This window comes from Oryzias melastigma, linkage group LG11 (assembly GCF_002922805.2).
Source record: "Oryzias melastigma strain HK-1 linkage group LG11, ASM292280v2, whole genome shotgun sequence".
Classification (NCBI taxonomy): Eukaryota; Metazoa; Chordata; class Actinopteri; order Beloniformes; family Adrianichthyidae; genus Oryzias; species Oryzias melastigma.
The window spans coordinates 24721167-24736563 of NC_050522.1; the positions used below are offsets into that span (position 1 = coordinate 24721167).

The 15397-nt window shown below is 36.2% G+C and overlaps 1 protein-coding gene across 2 annotated transcripts in view; it reads right to left on the reverse strand.

The window, feature by feature from the left end:
- Positions 1 to 15397, reverse strand: part of slc44a4 (solute carrier family 44 member 4) — a 17176-nt gene that overhangs the window by 1172 nt on the left and 607 nt on the right. The window contains exons 2-19 of one of the 2 annotated variants that reach the window (XM_024298253.2): positions 11859 to 11907; positions 11674 to 11747; positions 9726 to 9804; positions 9009 to 9108; positions 8807 to 8932; positions 8669 to 8729; positions 8477 to 8600; positions 7520 to 7603; positions 4961 to 5073; positions 4731 to 4853; positions 4555 to 4654; positions 2876 to 2968; positions 2688 to 2790; positions 2359 to 2618; positions 2166 to 2260; positions 1127 to 1230; positions 972 to 1045; positions 814 to 884 (exon numbers count right to left, since the gene is read on the reverse strand). In XM_024298253.2, the coding sequence (XP_024154021.1) occupies positions 814 to 884; positions 972 to 1045; positions 1127 to 1230; positions 2166 to 2260; positions 2359 to 2618; positions 2688 to 2790; positions 2876 to 2968; positions 4555 to 4654; positions 4731 to 4853; positions 4961 to 5073; positions 7520 to 7603; positions 8477 to 8600; positions 8669 to 8729; positions 8807 to 8932; positions 9009 to 9108; positions 9726 to 9804; positions 11674 to 11747; positions 11859 to 11907 (1833 nt within the window). Of the gene's footprint in view, positions 1 to 813; positions 885 to 971; positions 1046 to 1126; positions 1231 to 2165; positions 2261 to 2358; positions 2791 to 2875; positions 2969 to 4554; positions 4655 to 4730; positions 4854 to 4960; positions 5074 to 7519; positions 7604 to 8476; positions 8601 to 8668; positions 8730 to 8806; positions 8933 to 9008; positions 9109 to 9725; positions 9805 to 11673; positions 11748 to 11858; positions 11908 to 15397 lie in introns of both variants that reach the window. The other variant, XM_024298252.2, reaches the window with a different exon arrangement.

Below are 15397 nucleotides of genomic sequence, written 5' to 3' on the forward strand. Positions count from 1 at the left end.
CTGCAGCCCCGCCCCCACCGTCCCCTTTGATCTGGCCTCACTGGCTGAGCGGTTCCCACACGCCCCCCTTCATTTTTTATTGCTTTATCTCCATAGCAACCATGACCTTTTTTGGTCGCCTAGGGGTGAATAACACATCTATGTAATTTTTAGAAGAATCTGAAAAAGTAAATTATTGAGTTTCCTTAGCAACGGAGGTTTTTTGTTAACCACACCTACATTCCTTATCTGTTCATATCATATGTTATATTTTTTTGTTCAGCTTGAGCCAACAATTCTAAATATATCATTTTTTCCCAGGTAGCTTGCAAATGATCAACATGTCTAGATATGAAAGATACTTTTTTTTCAGATTCAAGATGGCCGCCTCTTTCTAAAGTCAAAGGTCAACAAAGATTTGGTTGTGGTTGTAGATATAACCTGTCTGCATGTGTCTGAAATTTTGCAAAGATTGTTCAAACTAAAGTTTTTTCCATATTGTGGAAAAATGTGAAAATTGCTAAATCTCACACTTTGCCACAAAAAGGCCGCCAGGTCTTTACAGTCTGGGACTGCTGCAGGACATAAATATATAAAGTTGAATCTGAAAATGTAAAAAAAATTAAAAGTTTCTTTTTTTTTTAAACAAACTATACATTTTACCTGAATTCAAATATTTCAACCTTTATTGACAAATTCTTTAATTCCTGGGGAATTAGTTCAGAAATCTGCACTGACTAACACTGAAATCATAAAAGAATCAAATGACGAAGCATCTAAAACATTTTTAAAAAATTAAATTTGGTGTTTTCTGGTTCACCGGGACCTCCTCACCTACTCCCCCCACCACCAGGAGCTTCCCGAAGAACAGGAGCACGTCGGTGACTTTGTCCAGCACCACCACCCTGCCGACCGCACAAACATGACACTGCTTATTTAAGACTTCTATGCCAAAGGTGAGTCAGCATTTTCTGCAGCAGTGCAACAGAAACCTTAAAATGTTCCTCATCAGCAGCTTGAAGGCGTTTTTGGCCGAAACGCAGAAGTTTTTCCCATAAATGGCGATCTGGCAAAACACAACAATTGATTGTAATTATTCATGAGCAGAAATGTAAATCCTAATAGACCGTAATGGTTGCGTCCTCACCATGATGTAGGCGTTCCGGTTCAGGAACTTGATGAACTTCTCCAAACACCACAGGCAGCACTTCATGCAGCACAGGATGAAGCGTGCACACGCGTTCTGCGCAGCTGGAGAACAGAACCAAACCCGTTTGTTCTGCAGCTTCTTTACACTTCTTCAAACCAGAAATATTTTAAAAGTACCGCATTTTCTGGAGTACAAGTCAGTTTTTTCATAGTTTATCCAGGGGTGCAACTTTTACTCAGGAGCAACTTATTTGTTATTTTTCCAGTAAACACCAGTTGTCTTTTAACGGTTGTTTCCTCTAACAACCCCTAGAGGGCGCTGCATCCGAAGTATTTTCCACTGACGGTGTCAGAAGAAGTGTTGTCCAAAACAAACACGGGAGAGAATCTGTTTTCCTTTTAAACTTTGATATTTTTATCTAAAGATCAAACGATTAGTATTCTTTATTTCTTTAGCTACGCTGTATGGAGCTAAATTGGGGCCAATATTATTTTAAACCTAAATAAAATAAATTGAAAAATATTTATATTTGGCCAAAAAAAATAAATCTGAAACTTTTTGCTATTCTAAAATAAACAATTATTTTCAGCTTCAAATGTTCTGTTTTTTTAAAACTCAAAATGTCAATTTCAAACCTTTTTTTCCGCTTTCAACTGTTTTTTTGTTTTCAAATCTGAAAATTTTAGAATCGAAAACGAAAAAAAACAGTGGAAATGGAAAAAAAAAAGTTTTGAAATGGACTTTTTGAGTTTTGAAACTTAAACTTGTAGCTGAAAATAATTTTATTTTAGAATTGCAAAAAGTTTTGGACATTTTACATTTTTTTGGCCAAACACCAATTTTTTTTTTTTCATTTTTTTTATTTGGGTTCCAAATAATATTGGCCCCAATTTAGCTCCATAGGGCTGGACTTGGTGGATTTGCTTTGAAACGTCAGACCTTTTCCCCAAAAGTGCGACTTATACTCCGAAAAATACGGTCAAAGACTTATTTTTGTTCCTTTTGATCGTGTAGAACATTTTTTTGTCTTCCTTACATCTGGTTTTGTGGTCGATGTACTCCAGCAGAATTCTGACGATCTGCACCAGCGTCAGGATCAAAGCTCCGAACGCCAGCGAGCCGACGTGGTACCTGCAGAAACGTTTGGATCAAATCAAATCAGTAGATCCCACTTTTCTTCACTATTTCATTCACCTGGAGCCTCCACTGAGGCGACGTTCGTCACATACCTGAGGGAGCGCAGGAAGCTGCCGGTGACGGGGAAAAAGGGGATGTCATCCGGCTTGTTGAAGGCCCAGTAGTAGGAGGCGAAGGCCCCCGCCAGCGTGCACTGGCCCAGGGCGATGACGAAGTTGACACACCAGAGAAAAGCGATGGCGTTGTAGATCTGCAGGTTGAAGAGGTTCCTCTGGAAGAGACCCTCCTCGTTGTAGGTGATGAAGATGCACCTGGCTGAGGGGCATTCTGGGTAATTCGTTGAGTTGAAGCTCTGAAACGAGACACTTACTTTAGTTTTTCTTTGGTAAACGATCATTTTCAGGAAGGTCAGGTGACTCACCTGAGGGTCACAGGTCACGGTGCCGTTGACGGCGTCACAGCCAGACGCTGTGGAGTTCAGGGCCACGACTTTGTAGACCGGTTCTCCAGACGTGGCCAAATATCTGAGCGGCGGTTCAGGAGGAGAACCGCGGCGGACGCTCGAGTGCTGAGTGTGAACGGACAAAGACGCAGCAGGTGAAAGGATACAAGGCGGTGGCGCTCCAGTAGGCCACGCACATCAAGAGGAGAACGAAGGTGAACAGAGGGTAGAACAGAGCGGACATCATGTGACCGATGGCTCTGCGGGGATTGAAAAGAAACATCCGGAGACATTGTTTTACAGTGAAGACGAAATATTTAAAGGGTAACCAAACAGGAAATCAACTTTTCTTGGCTGTTGATGTCAATAAATGGAGCTTTAAAAGCGTTGTCTGTTGACACATTTTAGACAATTTACAATAAACGTCCTTAAATTATAGTAAAAAAAATAAAAAAATAAAAAGTATGTGTGCTGCCCCCTACAGGCTGAAACGAGGTATTACAGTTGAATTTTGTGATTGGTCAACTGGTGTAAGTCCCATGTATTTTTAGCAGTGCTCTGCAGCTCCAGTATAAAAGCCCCGCCCATCTTTGATTCCGTAACGATCAGTTGATATCACGTTAGCTTTAGCGTGGCTCGTAGGTTTAATGTCAAAAATCTACTGGAAGTTAGTCAGCAGTGGTTTAGTGGAATTGGCAGTGAATCCAGAGAACTCCGTCCTGGTGATGGATTTGCAATGAAGATTTCTCTCTGGATTGTTAGCTTAATACGTTAGCCTTTGCTAGCTATTATGCTAGCGTCAGTGGAGAAACTGGCATCACTTTGTCCTGTATTAGTCTCCATATTGAAGACGCAGAGTTACTACGTTACGTCAAGCCAAACCACCCCTCCCCCGCTCGTCTGAGAGTGGGTCAGCCTCCAACCCCCCCCCTTTGGCCTTGCTAACCCCCTCTCATTGGCTGACCGCCTGCTAAACGCCCCTCACTCAGCTAGCCTAACCAGAGCTACACGGGACACATTTGTTTAAATAAAAACAAACACTTTTTTTCAAAATGGTGGCTTTTCTGTTGCTTTATCTCCATAGCAACCATTTAATTTTTTGGTCGCCTGGGCCTGACGGAAAGATCAATGGAACTTTTAGAAGAATCGGTAAAAGTAAATTTTTTAGTTTCCTTAGCAACAGGGGTTTTTGTTACTTACGCCCGCATTCCTAATACATTCAAATCATATGTCGTATTGTTTCATTCAGCTTGAGCCAACAAATCATATATACAATTTTAACAATATTCTGGTTAAAAAAAACGTTTGCGAGCTCGCCAGGCTATCGCTGCTTAAAATGTACAAACTTTAAAACCAAAATTTGCATCCCAAAGAGGCTCTAGGAGAGGGAAGGGCAAACTTCTTGACTTTTTGACCAAGTGTTATAAAAGGGCCAGACCTGGAGCAAAAATGTGGAGTGATTTGGTAATCCACCTGATAAGAGAAGGAGATAGGATTGAATCTGGATGAAAATCTGCTTTAATTTGGATTAAAAATTATTTTGATTTTTTTTTCTTCAAGTTTGTGACTTATGTTTTCATTTTAGTACCAATTACACCAACAGGTGGAAATTCTGCATTTGTGTGGTGTTGAAATGATAAGAAAAACAAACATTAATGTAAGAAAATCATCAAAATCACACATAAGCCAAATGAAGTATTTGTAGTGCACCATCTATGGGTAGAGACCGGAATTACAGGGAAAATTAAACAAAAAGGATGATCAATTTAATATTTTCTGCACATATTGTCCTTTTCTGGATGACATTTGTGACGTAAACGCAGGTCTCTGACGTTCCTAAACTCACTTGCTGGACTCCTGAATGAGAGCGATGGCGATGAGGATTCTGGTCCGCAGGAAGATGAGGGTCAGCAGGATGATGGCCTCGCCCACAGATACCATGATCACTGTAAAGCACAAAAAACTTTTTTTTCTTCCATTTTTATTTGATAAAAAAGAGGAAAAGAAAAAGCTCAGACTCACAGAAAGCCAGCCACGTTTCTTGAACCTGCAGGTAAATCTTAACGTTTGTGGTCAACCCCACGTCGGAGATTTTGGCGCCCTGAGTTCTGTACTGGTCGTACTCCCAGTAGCAGTGCCAGATCCCTGCAACGCAGCAAGAAATGTTTTCAGAATCCATCAGTGACGATCAAATCCAGGTAAATAATCAGAGTATTAACTAAATCTGTTAACAGAAATGAAACTGGGTTTACCGTAGGCTCCAGCCGCCAGCAGGCCGATGATCAGCAGCCAGACCATGACCGGCGCGGTGAACCTCAGCAGCAGCAGGAACAGCATGCTCACCAGCATGGCGATAACCAGACCGCTGAGGCGGGACGAAAAGACAGTTCATCTGTGCCAGTTTTCATGGGAAATGTTTTTGTTATTAATGTTACTAACAACTTTATTATTTACCCCATTGAATCATTAATAAAAGGACTGAAAATGAGAAAAAAATTATTTAGTAAGGCTGCCAAAACAATAATTAGTGAATTATTTAGAAGCTAAAGTTTATCTCAGCGTCTTACTTTTACATTGCCACTAGATGGCAGTGCAGCACAAAGAGTCTCTTTTAGCAGCTCTGCACCAAAACAAGAAGATTTCACAGGAACCATCTAGTGATTGTTGGTACACAGTCAGTGACGTGTTTTAAATGCATACAAACATTTTATAAGTCTTATTAAAAAATGAAAAAGTGATTCTATCGATTTTGTTTTAGTCTGTATCGTGATACGTATCGTATCATCAGATTCTTGCCTACATGCAGCCGTAATGGAAATAAAAAAAAGTCTGGTCCAAACATCGACTGAATATGAGAACTGGACTGAGGCAAATTTGACATCTACTGAGGTTTTTTGGTTTAATTCTGAGTTAAGCTAGTATATTAGCTAGCATTTTTGGATATTTTAGCATATACTGAAAATTTTGGGCTAATTCTGAGTTAAGCTAGTATATTAGCTAGCATTTTTGGATATTTTAGCATATACTGAAGATTTTGGGCTAATTCTGAGTTATGCTAGTATTTTAGAAACATGCTGGTTCTTTTTGGCTAAACTAGCATCTACTGAGGTTTTTATGGCTAATTCTGAGTTAAGCTAATATTTCAGTATTGTGTTAACCTTTTTTGGCTTACTAGAACATCTATTTTTTTTTTGGCAATTTATGAGTTAAGCTAGTATCTCAGCAATGTGCTAGCTTTTTTTTTTTGCTAATTTAGCATCGACTGAGTTTTTTTGGGCTAATTTTGAATTATGCTAGTATTTTAGCAACATGTTAGCTTTTTTGGCTAATTAGGCATGTACTGAGTTTTTTTTGTTTGTTTTGACAAATTCTGAGTTAATCAAGTATTTTAGCAATATGCTAAATTATTATTTTTTGGCTAATTTGGCATCTACTGAAGCTTTTTGTACTAATTCTTAAATAAGCTAGTATTTTAGCACTGCTTTACCTTTTGGGGTAATTTGGCATCTACTGAGGTTTTTTGGGGCTAATTCTGATTTAAGATAGTATTTTAACAATTTGCTAGCCTTTTTTGTCTATTTTAAAATCTATTGAGGTTTTGGGCTAATTCGGAGTTCATACCTTTATCAATTTTTAGCATTTTTTTTACTTTTTCAGAAATTCTTAAACTTCTTTGTGCACATGCTGATATTTCTGTAACTTTAAGTCCTCTAGCAATTTAAGCATTATGCAAATAGCTTTAGCATTTTCAGAAAATCCGTTCAGCAATTACATTAAATTTCTTCAGCATCTTTAGCAAAAATGTTTTGCATATTCAGCGACCTCGTTCAGCAAAAAACATTCACACTAGCATCAATGCAGGTAATGCAACTTTTCTAGTTATTTTTAATTTTTTTCTGTAGTTTTATTGGCTGATTTGGTGTATCCCACTTTTAAGCGGTAGGGGGTGTGGTCTCCCAACAAGCTCCTGATTGGTGAGAGTGGTTGCCATAGAAACTTGGACCGATCGCTGCTTACTGATGTCTTCTGGTTCCAACATGGCGGCGGCCGTACCACAAATAACTGGCGACTTGTTGACTTCATCTGGTTGGAGCCAGAAATGAACCAATTTCTATGCATGACGTCACACAAACTTAATCCAGCTTTGATATACAGTCAATGGATCAAGGTAACAAGTTTAAACTTTTGTTGAAAACCTTAGAAATGAGATCTGATCACTTTTCCAAGTTAAATAAAGGTTGATCAAACAGCAGACAGTCATCAGCTGAGATGATTACCTCATTTTAAACTAATAAACTGTCTTCTGTTGAAACCACTGAGCGTTCATCTTTGTCTATAAAATTGTTGTAAATACAACATAAAAAACATTTTTTTGCGTTTACAACGTTTTGTTGTAAACAGCCGTTAGGATAAAGCCTGTAAATGAAGGATGGCTTCGCTACAGATCAGTTCTGTTCATCTGAGCGACCAGAACAGATCCAGTCAAGGAGTTGAAAGAACTCAAAGAAATGTGATTATTCTGCTTTATCTACCGACTATTCAGAGTTAAATTCTGCTGGATCCTGTGTTCCTTTTGTCATTTAAACTCAGACAAATCCCAGCGGCAATTTCCTCTGGACTTTTCCAGCTAACTTGACTTTTTGTTTGTTTACTCTGGGAAGCAGGAATGAACAGCAGCCATAAAATCAATAAAATAAAAGTTTAAAAAAAGAGGAAAGATTTGACCCTATGGGTTCTCCAGGATCTATGCTAAAGCTAAAGCTAAAGTTAATCCGTGCATTTAGTGCATCGTTTCTCATCTTTAGACTCACAGGAGGATCCACGGCCAGGCGGACGCGAAGTCCTCAAAGATCCGGATCCCGACATCTTTGGCACTGAAACTGTTAGCGATGTCCCTGAAAAGAAACAACGTTATTTTCCAGAAAGAAGACGAACTACGGAGGACAAACACTCCACACACTCTAGGATCTAAAGTTAAATCTAGTTACTAAAAGCAGAGCAACTGTAAAAAATAAAAAAGGGATTTTATTCCTCTAGACCAGAAGTCTGCAACCATCAGAGCTTAAAGCCACAAATTCCCATTTAATTCATTAGAAAACAACTAAATATTTATGTTTTTGTAGCCAATACAATATTTAGCTTTTTATTATGAGCAATAATTAATCTATAGCATCATATTCTTTTGTGTGCTGTAACTTTGAAAGCAGCACAAATTCCTTACAAAATAAAATACAGTCAAATTAAATCTTAATTTTGAATTAATTGAATAAAAAATGCAAGAAAATCCATTTAAAATTTGAATTCTTTATCATTCTGATTTTAGAGCTCCTTCATATTTTTACAATATAAGCTGTAGATCAAATTATTAAAAAAAATAATAAAGACACTAAGAATTTTTCCCCTGAACATCAAGGAAAAGATAAACATTTCTAACAGTAGATTTAACCGTTTACCATCATTTTTCTGTTAGTTGACTTGTAAAAAATCTGAAAAAATAAACTGATATAGCAAATATATTAATATTCAAAGCATTTAAGGATTAAAAAAGCTGCATGTGGCTTTGGAGCTTCAGGTTGCAGACTAATGCGGAAAAATACAAAATAAAAATCTGTTCCCATTGCAGGCCCACCGACACTCAGCTTCTACTCCAACACTGAAGGAAAACTCACAAAAACACCAACCCTGAGCTGGTGATGAGAGGGAGAGAGAACAGTTATCAAAGTCTCCGTCACGTCCGTGGACTGACGCTGACCTCAGCAGATGCTCACCCGGTTCCGTTCTTCAGAAGACTGACGGTGTCGTTGATGGACGGTAGGAGGCCTCCAGAGTCGGACGTGAAGGACGGCGGGATCTTTCCCAGAGCGCTCAGATCCGGCAAACATCGTCCCAACACTGACGGGAGAGAAGAAAAAACCGTCCAATCGCTGCGACTCAAACCGAATCCACGCCGTCTGACCTACCGGGGCTTGTGGGCGTGTAGTAGAAAGGACACAGCTCCTTATCCAGGATTCCTTTCACCGTCTGAAACAGGAAGTCTCATCAAGCAACAGTTTCTCCTGAAATTTAGGACTTTTCAGGAGCAAAAATGTAAAGTTTACCACTTCTGCCGAGGTCAGGCTGGTGGATGGAACACACAGATCAGGAGCAAAAACTTTGTCCGGCTTCTCTGCGAAGTCCAGAGGATTTACGACCCAAAATTCAGAGGGACACTGTTTGACACACACCTGAGGAGGAAGGAAGACGCCGGCTTAGAGAGACAGGAAGAAGGACGGAGGGAGGAGGAACGGCGTGTTCCTCTACCTGAGTGGTGGGACACTGAAGGCCGTTCAGAGCCGACGCCATCACGTTCACCGACGTGGCGCATTTCAGAATGTCAAAGTAAAACAGATTCGGTTTGTCTCTGAGGGGAAAAACACAGGAATATGTCAGTATAGAAACATGTGGAGGAGGACTGGAGCGAGCGTAAAAAGGAAATCCCGCCCCCTTACTTGGTCATCCAGGAAATCAATTTTATTTATTTATAAAATGAGGGAAAAAAATTGTGTCCAATTTTTTATATTAGACTTAAAAACAGCAAATTCAAAACATTTAATTTCCAAATAAATATTTTTTCCCATCAAATTTGTATTTTTAATCTTGGATTATGTCACACTAAAAAAATCATTTAAAGTAAATTTAAACATTTTAATTTTAAAGTCAAGTACAAGGAAAATATCACATTTTTGGTTTTAAACTGTTTGATTCTTTTGTAGTAAAGCATTAAAAAGTCAGAATATTGGGGGAAAAATTCAATTCTGAGACTTAAATTAAAACAAAATGAAACAATAGGCAAAATAAATCTCTATATTTTTATCTCACAAACTTCTGAACTGAAGCTTTTTCATGCTTTCCTCTAAATTTCAAAATAAAAGTCTGACATTAAAATTTTAGTATTTTTTTAGCTGGTAGCCCAAATCCTTTATTTTTATTTTTATTTTATTTTATTTTTTTAAACATATTTGTGAAATCTTAACTTACTTGTTTGGTCCAACTCCACAAAACCATCCGGTTGAATTCCGTGGATACAGAACATGTCTGGGATCTCCGTAGAGCCAGGCTGAAGCAAAAACAACAAAGAAAAAATGGAATTAATAACTAAAAATACAAAGTATATTATGCCAATGATATGATGTAAATAGAAAAAGTCTCATTGAAAAAATAAAAAAAAATGTAATTGTAATAATGTTGGATCTGAATAGCTTTGTTTGCAAGAAGCACAAAAACATTATTCTGTTCACATAAAAATAAAAAAGACCATCAAATTGAAAAAATGAGGACTTTTTTGTTTGAATAAATAAATTATTTTTACCCCTTCAAAAAACTTATATCTGAAAAAATAAAAGTCACAAGGATATATTCTTACAGCCAAATTAAATACACAGATTGACCACAAGAGGGTGCCAAATCAGCAGTTTTCTTCAGGTTTTTCACATAAACTTTTTTTTATTTTTATGAAATGAATAATCTGGATTTCTCATATAAACCACAACAAACTCATTCAAACAGACTCAAGGCTGCAGGTGACTTCAGGTGAAACTCGTATCTGATAACCTGCTGCCATGATGACACACATTGAGGTGACTGAACAGCCCGTTTAGTCCGGTTGTTCTGTTGACACTAGATAAGAGGCCAAAGCTTTAGTGCAGGAATGACTCTGATGACGGGGCAATAAATCTGGACGAGCCGGAGAGGGAAATAACGGGTCCAAATACTTTCATTATCAATATCCAAACAAAGCTAATAAACGCAAGTTAAATAAAAGGTTGAGAGAAAACACAGAAAGTGGAGGCCGACACTTTAGTTTGTGGTTAGTAATCAGTGGTGGCTGCAAGTAAACCACATTTTACATTTATTATGACTATAGTGATAAAAGACTGAAGTTTACAAAGCAGCTGATTTATTGTTTATTCTGTCAGCAAAAATGAAGGTTGGACAAAAAACGATGACATCACAACCGGAGAAACTAAAATAAATGTGGTCAAAATGTCTTATGAGGCTCAAAAATAATAATAAAAACGTCTAAATCCACTAATGAAACCAAAACATGGCGGGAATATATAAAAGAAGTTTTACTATTATTATAGGATGGCTATAGGACTTACAGCATGGTAGCTATTTTAGTATGACATTTGACCATTTTTTGCACAACATGGTAAAAAATAATTTATTTGAAGCGATCGTCATAAAATTATATGCACACAACCCAAATGAAGCTTCGTTGACCTCTGACCTCAGGAAGAGGCCTCCATCTTAAACTTAAACAAAACCCTTTAGTTTCTTCTACAAATTTAAACTCCTCCTACAGATCTCAATCTATCACCTTCTAACTCCTCAAGCATCATAGGGAGGCTACTTGGATAAAAACGTTGGTCTTAAAAAATGTAGATTTTGAACGTGGCGAGTTAGCGAAAGCGGTGCACCTCTATCGCTCGCACGTTTTTAGACAGTATTATTCTAAAAATGCAATCTATGAATCGTTGGCTCGAGCTGAGCGAAACGATATATCATACGATATGTACATGTAAGGGATGTGGGCGTGGCTAACCAAAAATCAACGTTGCTAAGGAAATCCAAAAATTTACTTTTACAGATTCTTCTAAAAATTACATATATTTGTTCGTCACGGCCAGACAACCAAAAAATAAAATGGTTGCTATGGAGATAAACCATAAGAAAAGACGCCATTTTGAAAAAAAACATTTTTTTTGCTGCTCAGCCTAGGGTGGTGGGGGAGGGGGGGTAGCAGCTGCTTAGCCAATGAGGACGGGGGTGGGTAGCACCTGCGGGCAAAACAACCCCACCTCCGACTTTATTATATTTATTATTATAAAACTTTGATGGAATCCACATGGAGGAGTGAGATTCTATGCAGACGACTCGATAGTATAAATGGAACAAAAAAGATCAACTTTAAGATTTTACGTACCTAAAATCCCAAGAGCGATATATCCAAGAATGACCGCCAAAAATAGGAAGAGGCAGATTATATCTGTGCAGCTTCTGTTGCCAAAACAAAGAATAAAAAAGGTCATCAGGAGTCTTTATTTGTAGCAGGAAGTCCACACGTTTACTTTTGTTATTGGATAGAAACAGCGGTTTGATGAGAGTCACCTTTTCCTCAGCGGTCCATTGAAGCTTGGGTCAAACTGAGCCGGTTCTCCTGGAGAAAAGGGTCATTAGAAACGTTTCATAAACACCAAACTGAAGCAGACGGACATGTGAGAAGACCATGTCTAAATGCATGATGGAGCACCAATCAGCCCAGGATAAATGTCAATAAACGTCATAAATCTACTTTAACGGAGCAGGAAATGAAGACGTGTTCCTGACTTCTTCATTTCCTGTTGTTCTCGGGGTTAAAGGAGAACAATGGATCCTGCAGCTCCATTTTTTCCAGATTTGGTTCCTGGTTTTTGCTGGACGGCTAACAGAGCGATGAACGGAGCCATTGTTACTTCCTGGAACAGAGAAAAGGCTCCAAACAAAGCAGAGCCGGGTGTCGATTTACCGCCAAACACGAGCGATAAAAGAGCATTTATGGATCAAGTGGGTTAGTTTGCTCCTAAAATGAAAAGAATCCAGTTCCAGGAGAAGGTCACTGGAATCCAGAAGATGGAATGAATGATTAAAAAATGATGATGCAGAACCAAACATTCCCCAAACTAAAGATCTTCGTTGAGGAAGAAAGTTTTGCATTTTTCCCCAAACTTTAAAATGTTATATTTAAAGATGTCTGCTTTGGTTTTTACAATGTCAACACAATAAAATATTTTATTTAATTTATTTCTAGTGTTTGTTAAATTTTATATGAATAAATGAATATTTTACTCTAAAAACACTATTTAATTGTTTTTAATTGAAAACAAAAACTTTATTGAATTTGTAAAAAATCTGTTCTGAACTTTGAGCTGTTAAAACTTGAGAGTTTGTTGAGCTTGTAGATCAATTATTTATTCATTTATGTTTATTATTTTTACCTTTGGTTTATCCTCTTGGATTTTATTTTATATATATTAAAGATACTAATAACTGGAAAAAAATAATAGAAATAAAAAACTATTAAAATATAATAAAATAAATATAATAACAGCAAAATAAAATAAAATCATAAAACTAAAAAAGAATAAAATTAAATAAAAAATAAATAAACTGAAAAAATGGCTAAAAGTAATAAATATATTAAGAAATAAAATAACAGAATAAAAAATAAAAACTAATTATTGAATTAATACATTTTTTAAATAAATAAACAGATAAAAAATAGCCACAAAATTGAATATAATAAAAATAAATATAAATATTATTTAAAAAATAAAATACTTAAAAACAAATTGCACCAAATAAAAATTTAAAAAGAAATAAATTAATTAAAATAAATAAAAATAAAATAAAATGTGAAAAAATAATATAAAACATAATTAAAAAAATACAAAACTAATATTATAAAAATAAAGCAACAAAAAATAAAACAAAGAGAAAAGATTATTAAATATTTAAACAAATAGGTAAGAAATAAAATAAAATAAAATACATTTTAAAAAGTATAATAAATTAAAAAAAAATTTGCTTGTTTGATTATTTATTGTATATGTTAACATTGTCAATAAAGAAGAAAAAAAAGAAAAAGTGAGACAAAAGCATAACATTTATTTAAAATAAAAACACAGAACAAATCTGTCGTGTTTGTAAAAATAAAGTTTTGGTTCTCTGGTTTATTTCTCACCATCCTGGCAATCTTTACAGAAATGTTAACTCTAACGAACAGTCTAATGAGTCCAGAGGGACGAGCTCATCGTCAGGCGTCACCAACAACACGGAGGGACTGAGCGCGCTCAGACTGTAGGTGAACTGAGCGCGCTCAGACTGTAGGTGAACTGAGCGCGCTCAGACTTTACTGGAAGTCATTTGAATGTGTGTGAATAAAATAACCTGCATCTGCTTTTGCATCACAGGCAAATATTACAGGAAGCAGAAGTTTGTTTCCATTTCTGAAATAGAAAAACTAATTTCCTAGAACTTTCAGAAGCTTATATTTGAGAGAAAAAATAAACCAGGAAGTTATGTAAAAGAAAAAAGTGAAAAAGCTTCATTGTGACTTCTCCAGTGTCACATTTCAGTCTGCAAACATTCGGCGGGTCATGTGTTTGGAGGAAACGGCCTCATGGAAACTCACCGCCGAGTTTCACATAAAGATATTTCAGCTTTTATGTTCCTGTAAAATCGGCTTTAAAACTTGAACCTGTCGGATCTCCAAAGTTTATAACCTTGAAGGAGGAGGAAGAGCAAACACGCAGGAATGTCAACGACCAGGGAACAATAAAGTTTATGCTTTTATGTACAGTCACTGAATTAATCAACAGAACAAAGAGAAAGAAGGAAAACGTCTCATAAGTCTGATGGTTTCTTCTGCATGTGACCTTCTCACATGCTGAGTCAGCGCTCGCTCTTATGACGCTTCATAAACACGTTTTTCATAATATTTAAAATGGAGGTCAACACTGTTGTGTTTTCCATTAAATATATAAACGTTTCATTCTCTTGTATGACATTTTGATCAGTTTTTGGTAGAAAAAAATGAAAAAGTTCTTTAAAAAAGTTGATTCTTCTTTGTTCACACATTAACTTTATTAACTGGGTTGAGTTTTAGATTAAACCTTCTGTTTCCAAATTTGCTTTTTTAGATTTTTTTGGGTAAATAATTTGTAAAAAAGAAAAAAAAAATGCAAACTGTGTGAAAAATGAGCAAAAAGAAGCAAATTCCTGATGGTCTCAGGCGATAAACAATCAACAGCTGAACCGCTTTTTCCTGTTTTAGGGAAATAAGCTTAAAAATAATGTTTTTTTTTTCTTTAAATTTACATTTCCAGTTTAGCTGAAGTTTCGTTTATTCTGCTGCAGCTCTCAGACTTGATTTTCCGGCGTGACTGAAGGAGATCCGTGTTGATGTTTACCTCCGGGGCGGGTTTGTTTACTGCACAACTCTTATGTAAACTTCAGGTAGAAAGCAGGTGATTCAGTCAAAGGAGAAAAAATAAAAAATAAAAGCTTCTGGAAAGACGTTCTTTATCAGGACTAAAAAAAAGATAACGTAGAAGAAGAAAGAGCTGAAGAAGTTTTAAGAAAAGCAGTTTTCCCATCAATATTTGTGACTTTTGCTGCAAATAAAAGCAGAAATAAACAGTTCAGTTCCACATTTTGACATTAAACCTCCATTAAAGAAAGAAAACAAACCATAAAATATCGTTTCTGATGATCTTTACCCCTAAATCTATTAAAACTAAAACAAAAAATTTGGATTGGTCTCATTTCTTATGGTTAACCCCTTAATGCTGCAAATTTACCACAAAAAACTTCAGCTATAAAATGACAAATGTAAGATAAAAGCAAAACATGTGATTTTTTTATATAGCTGGAAATAAATTCAGGTGTTTTTAAACATTTGATGCATCAATTATTAAAAAAAAAGTAAAGTGATGAGAAAATGTTCCTAAATGACATTTAAGATAATAAAAGTTGTTTTTCTAACATTGTTTTTAATCTACATGTAAATAAAACATTTTAAAAACAACAATTTAATCTAATTTCTTCAATATTTGTTTCATCTGAACATAATTTAAGATCACATTTAAGCTTTATTTGTTTTATTTTGA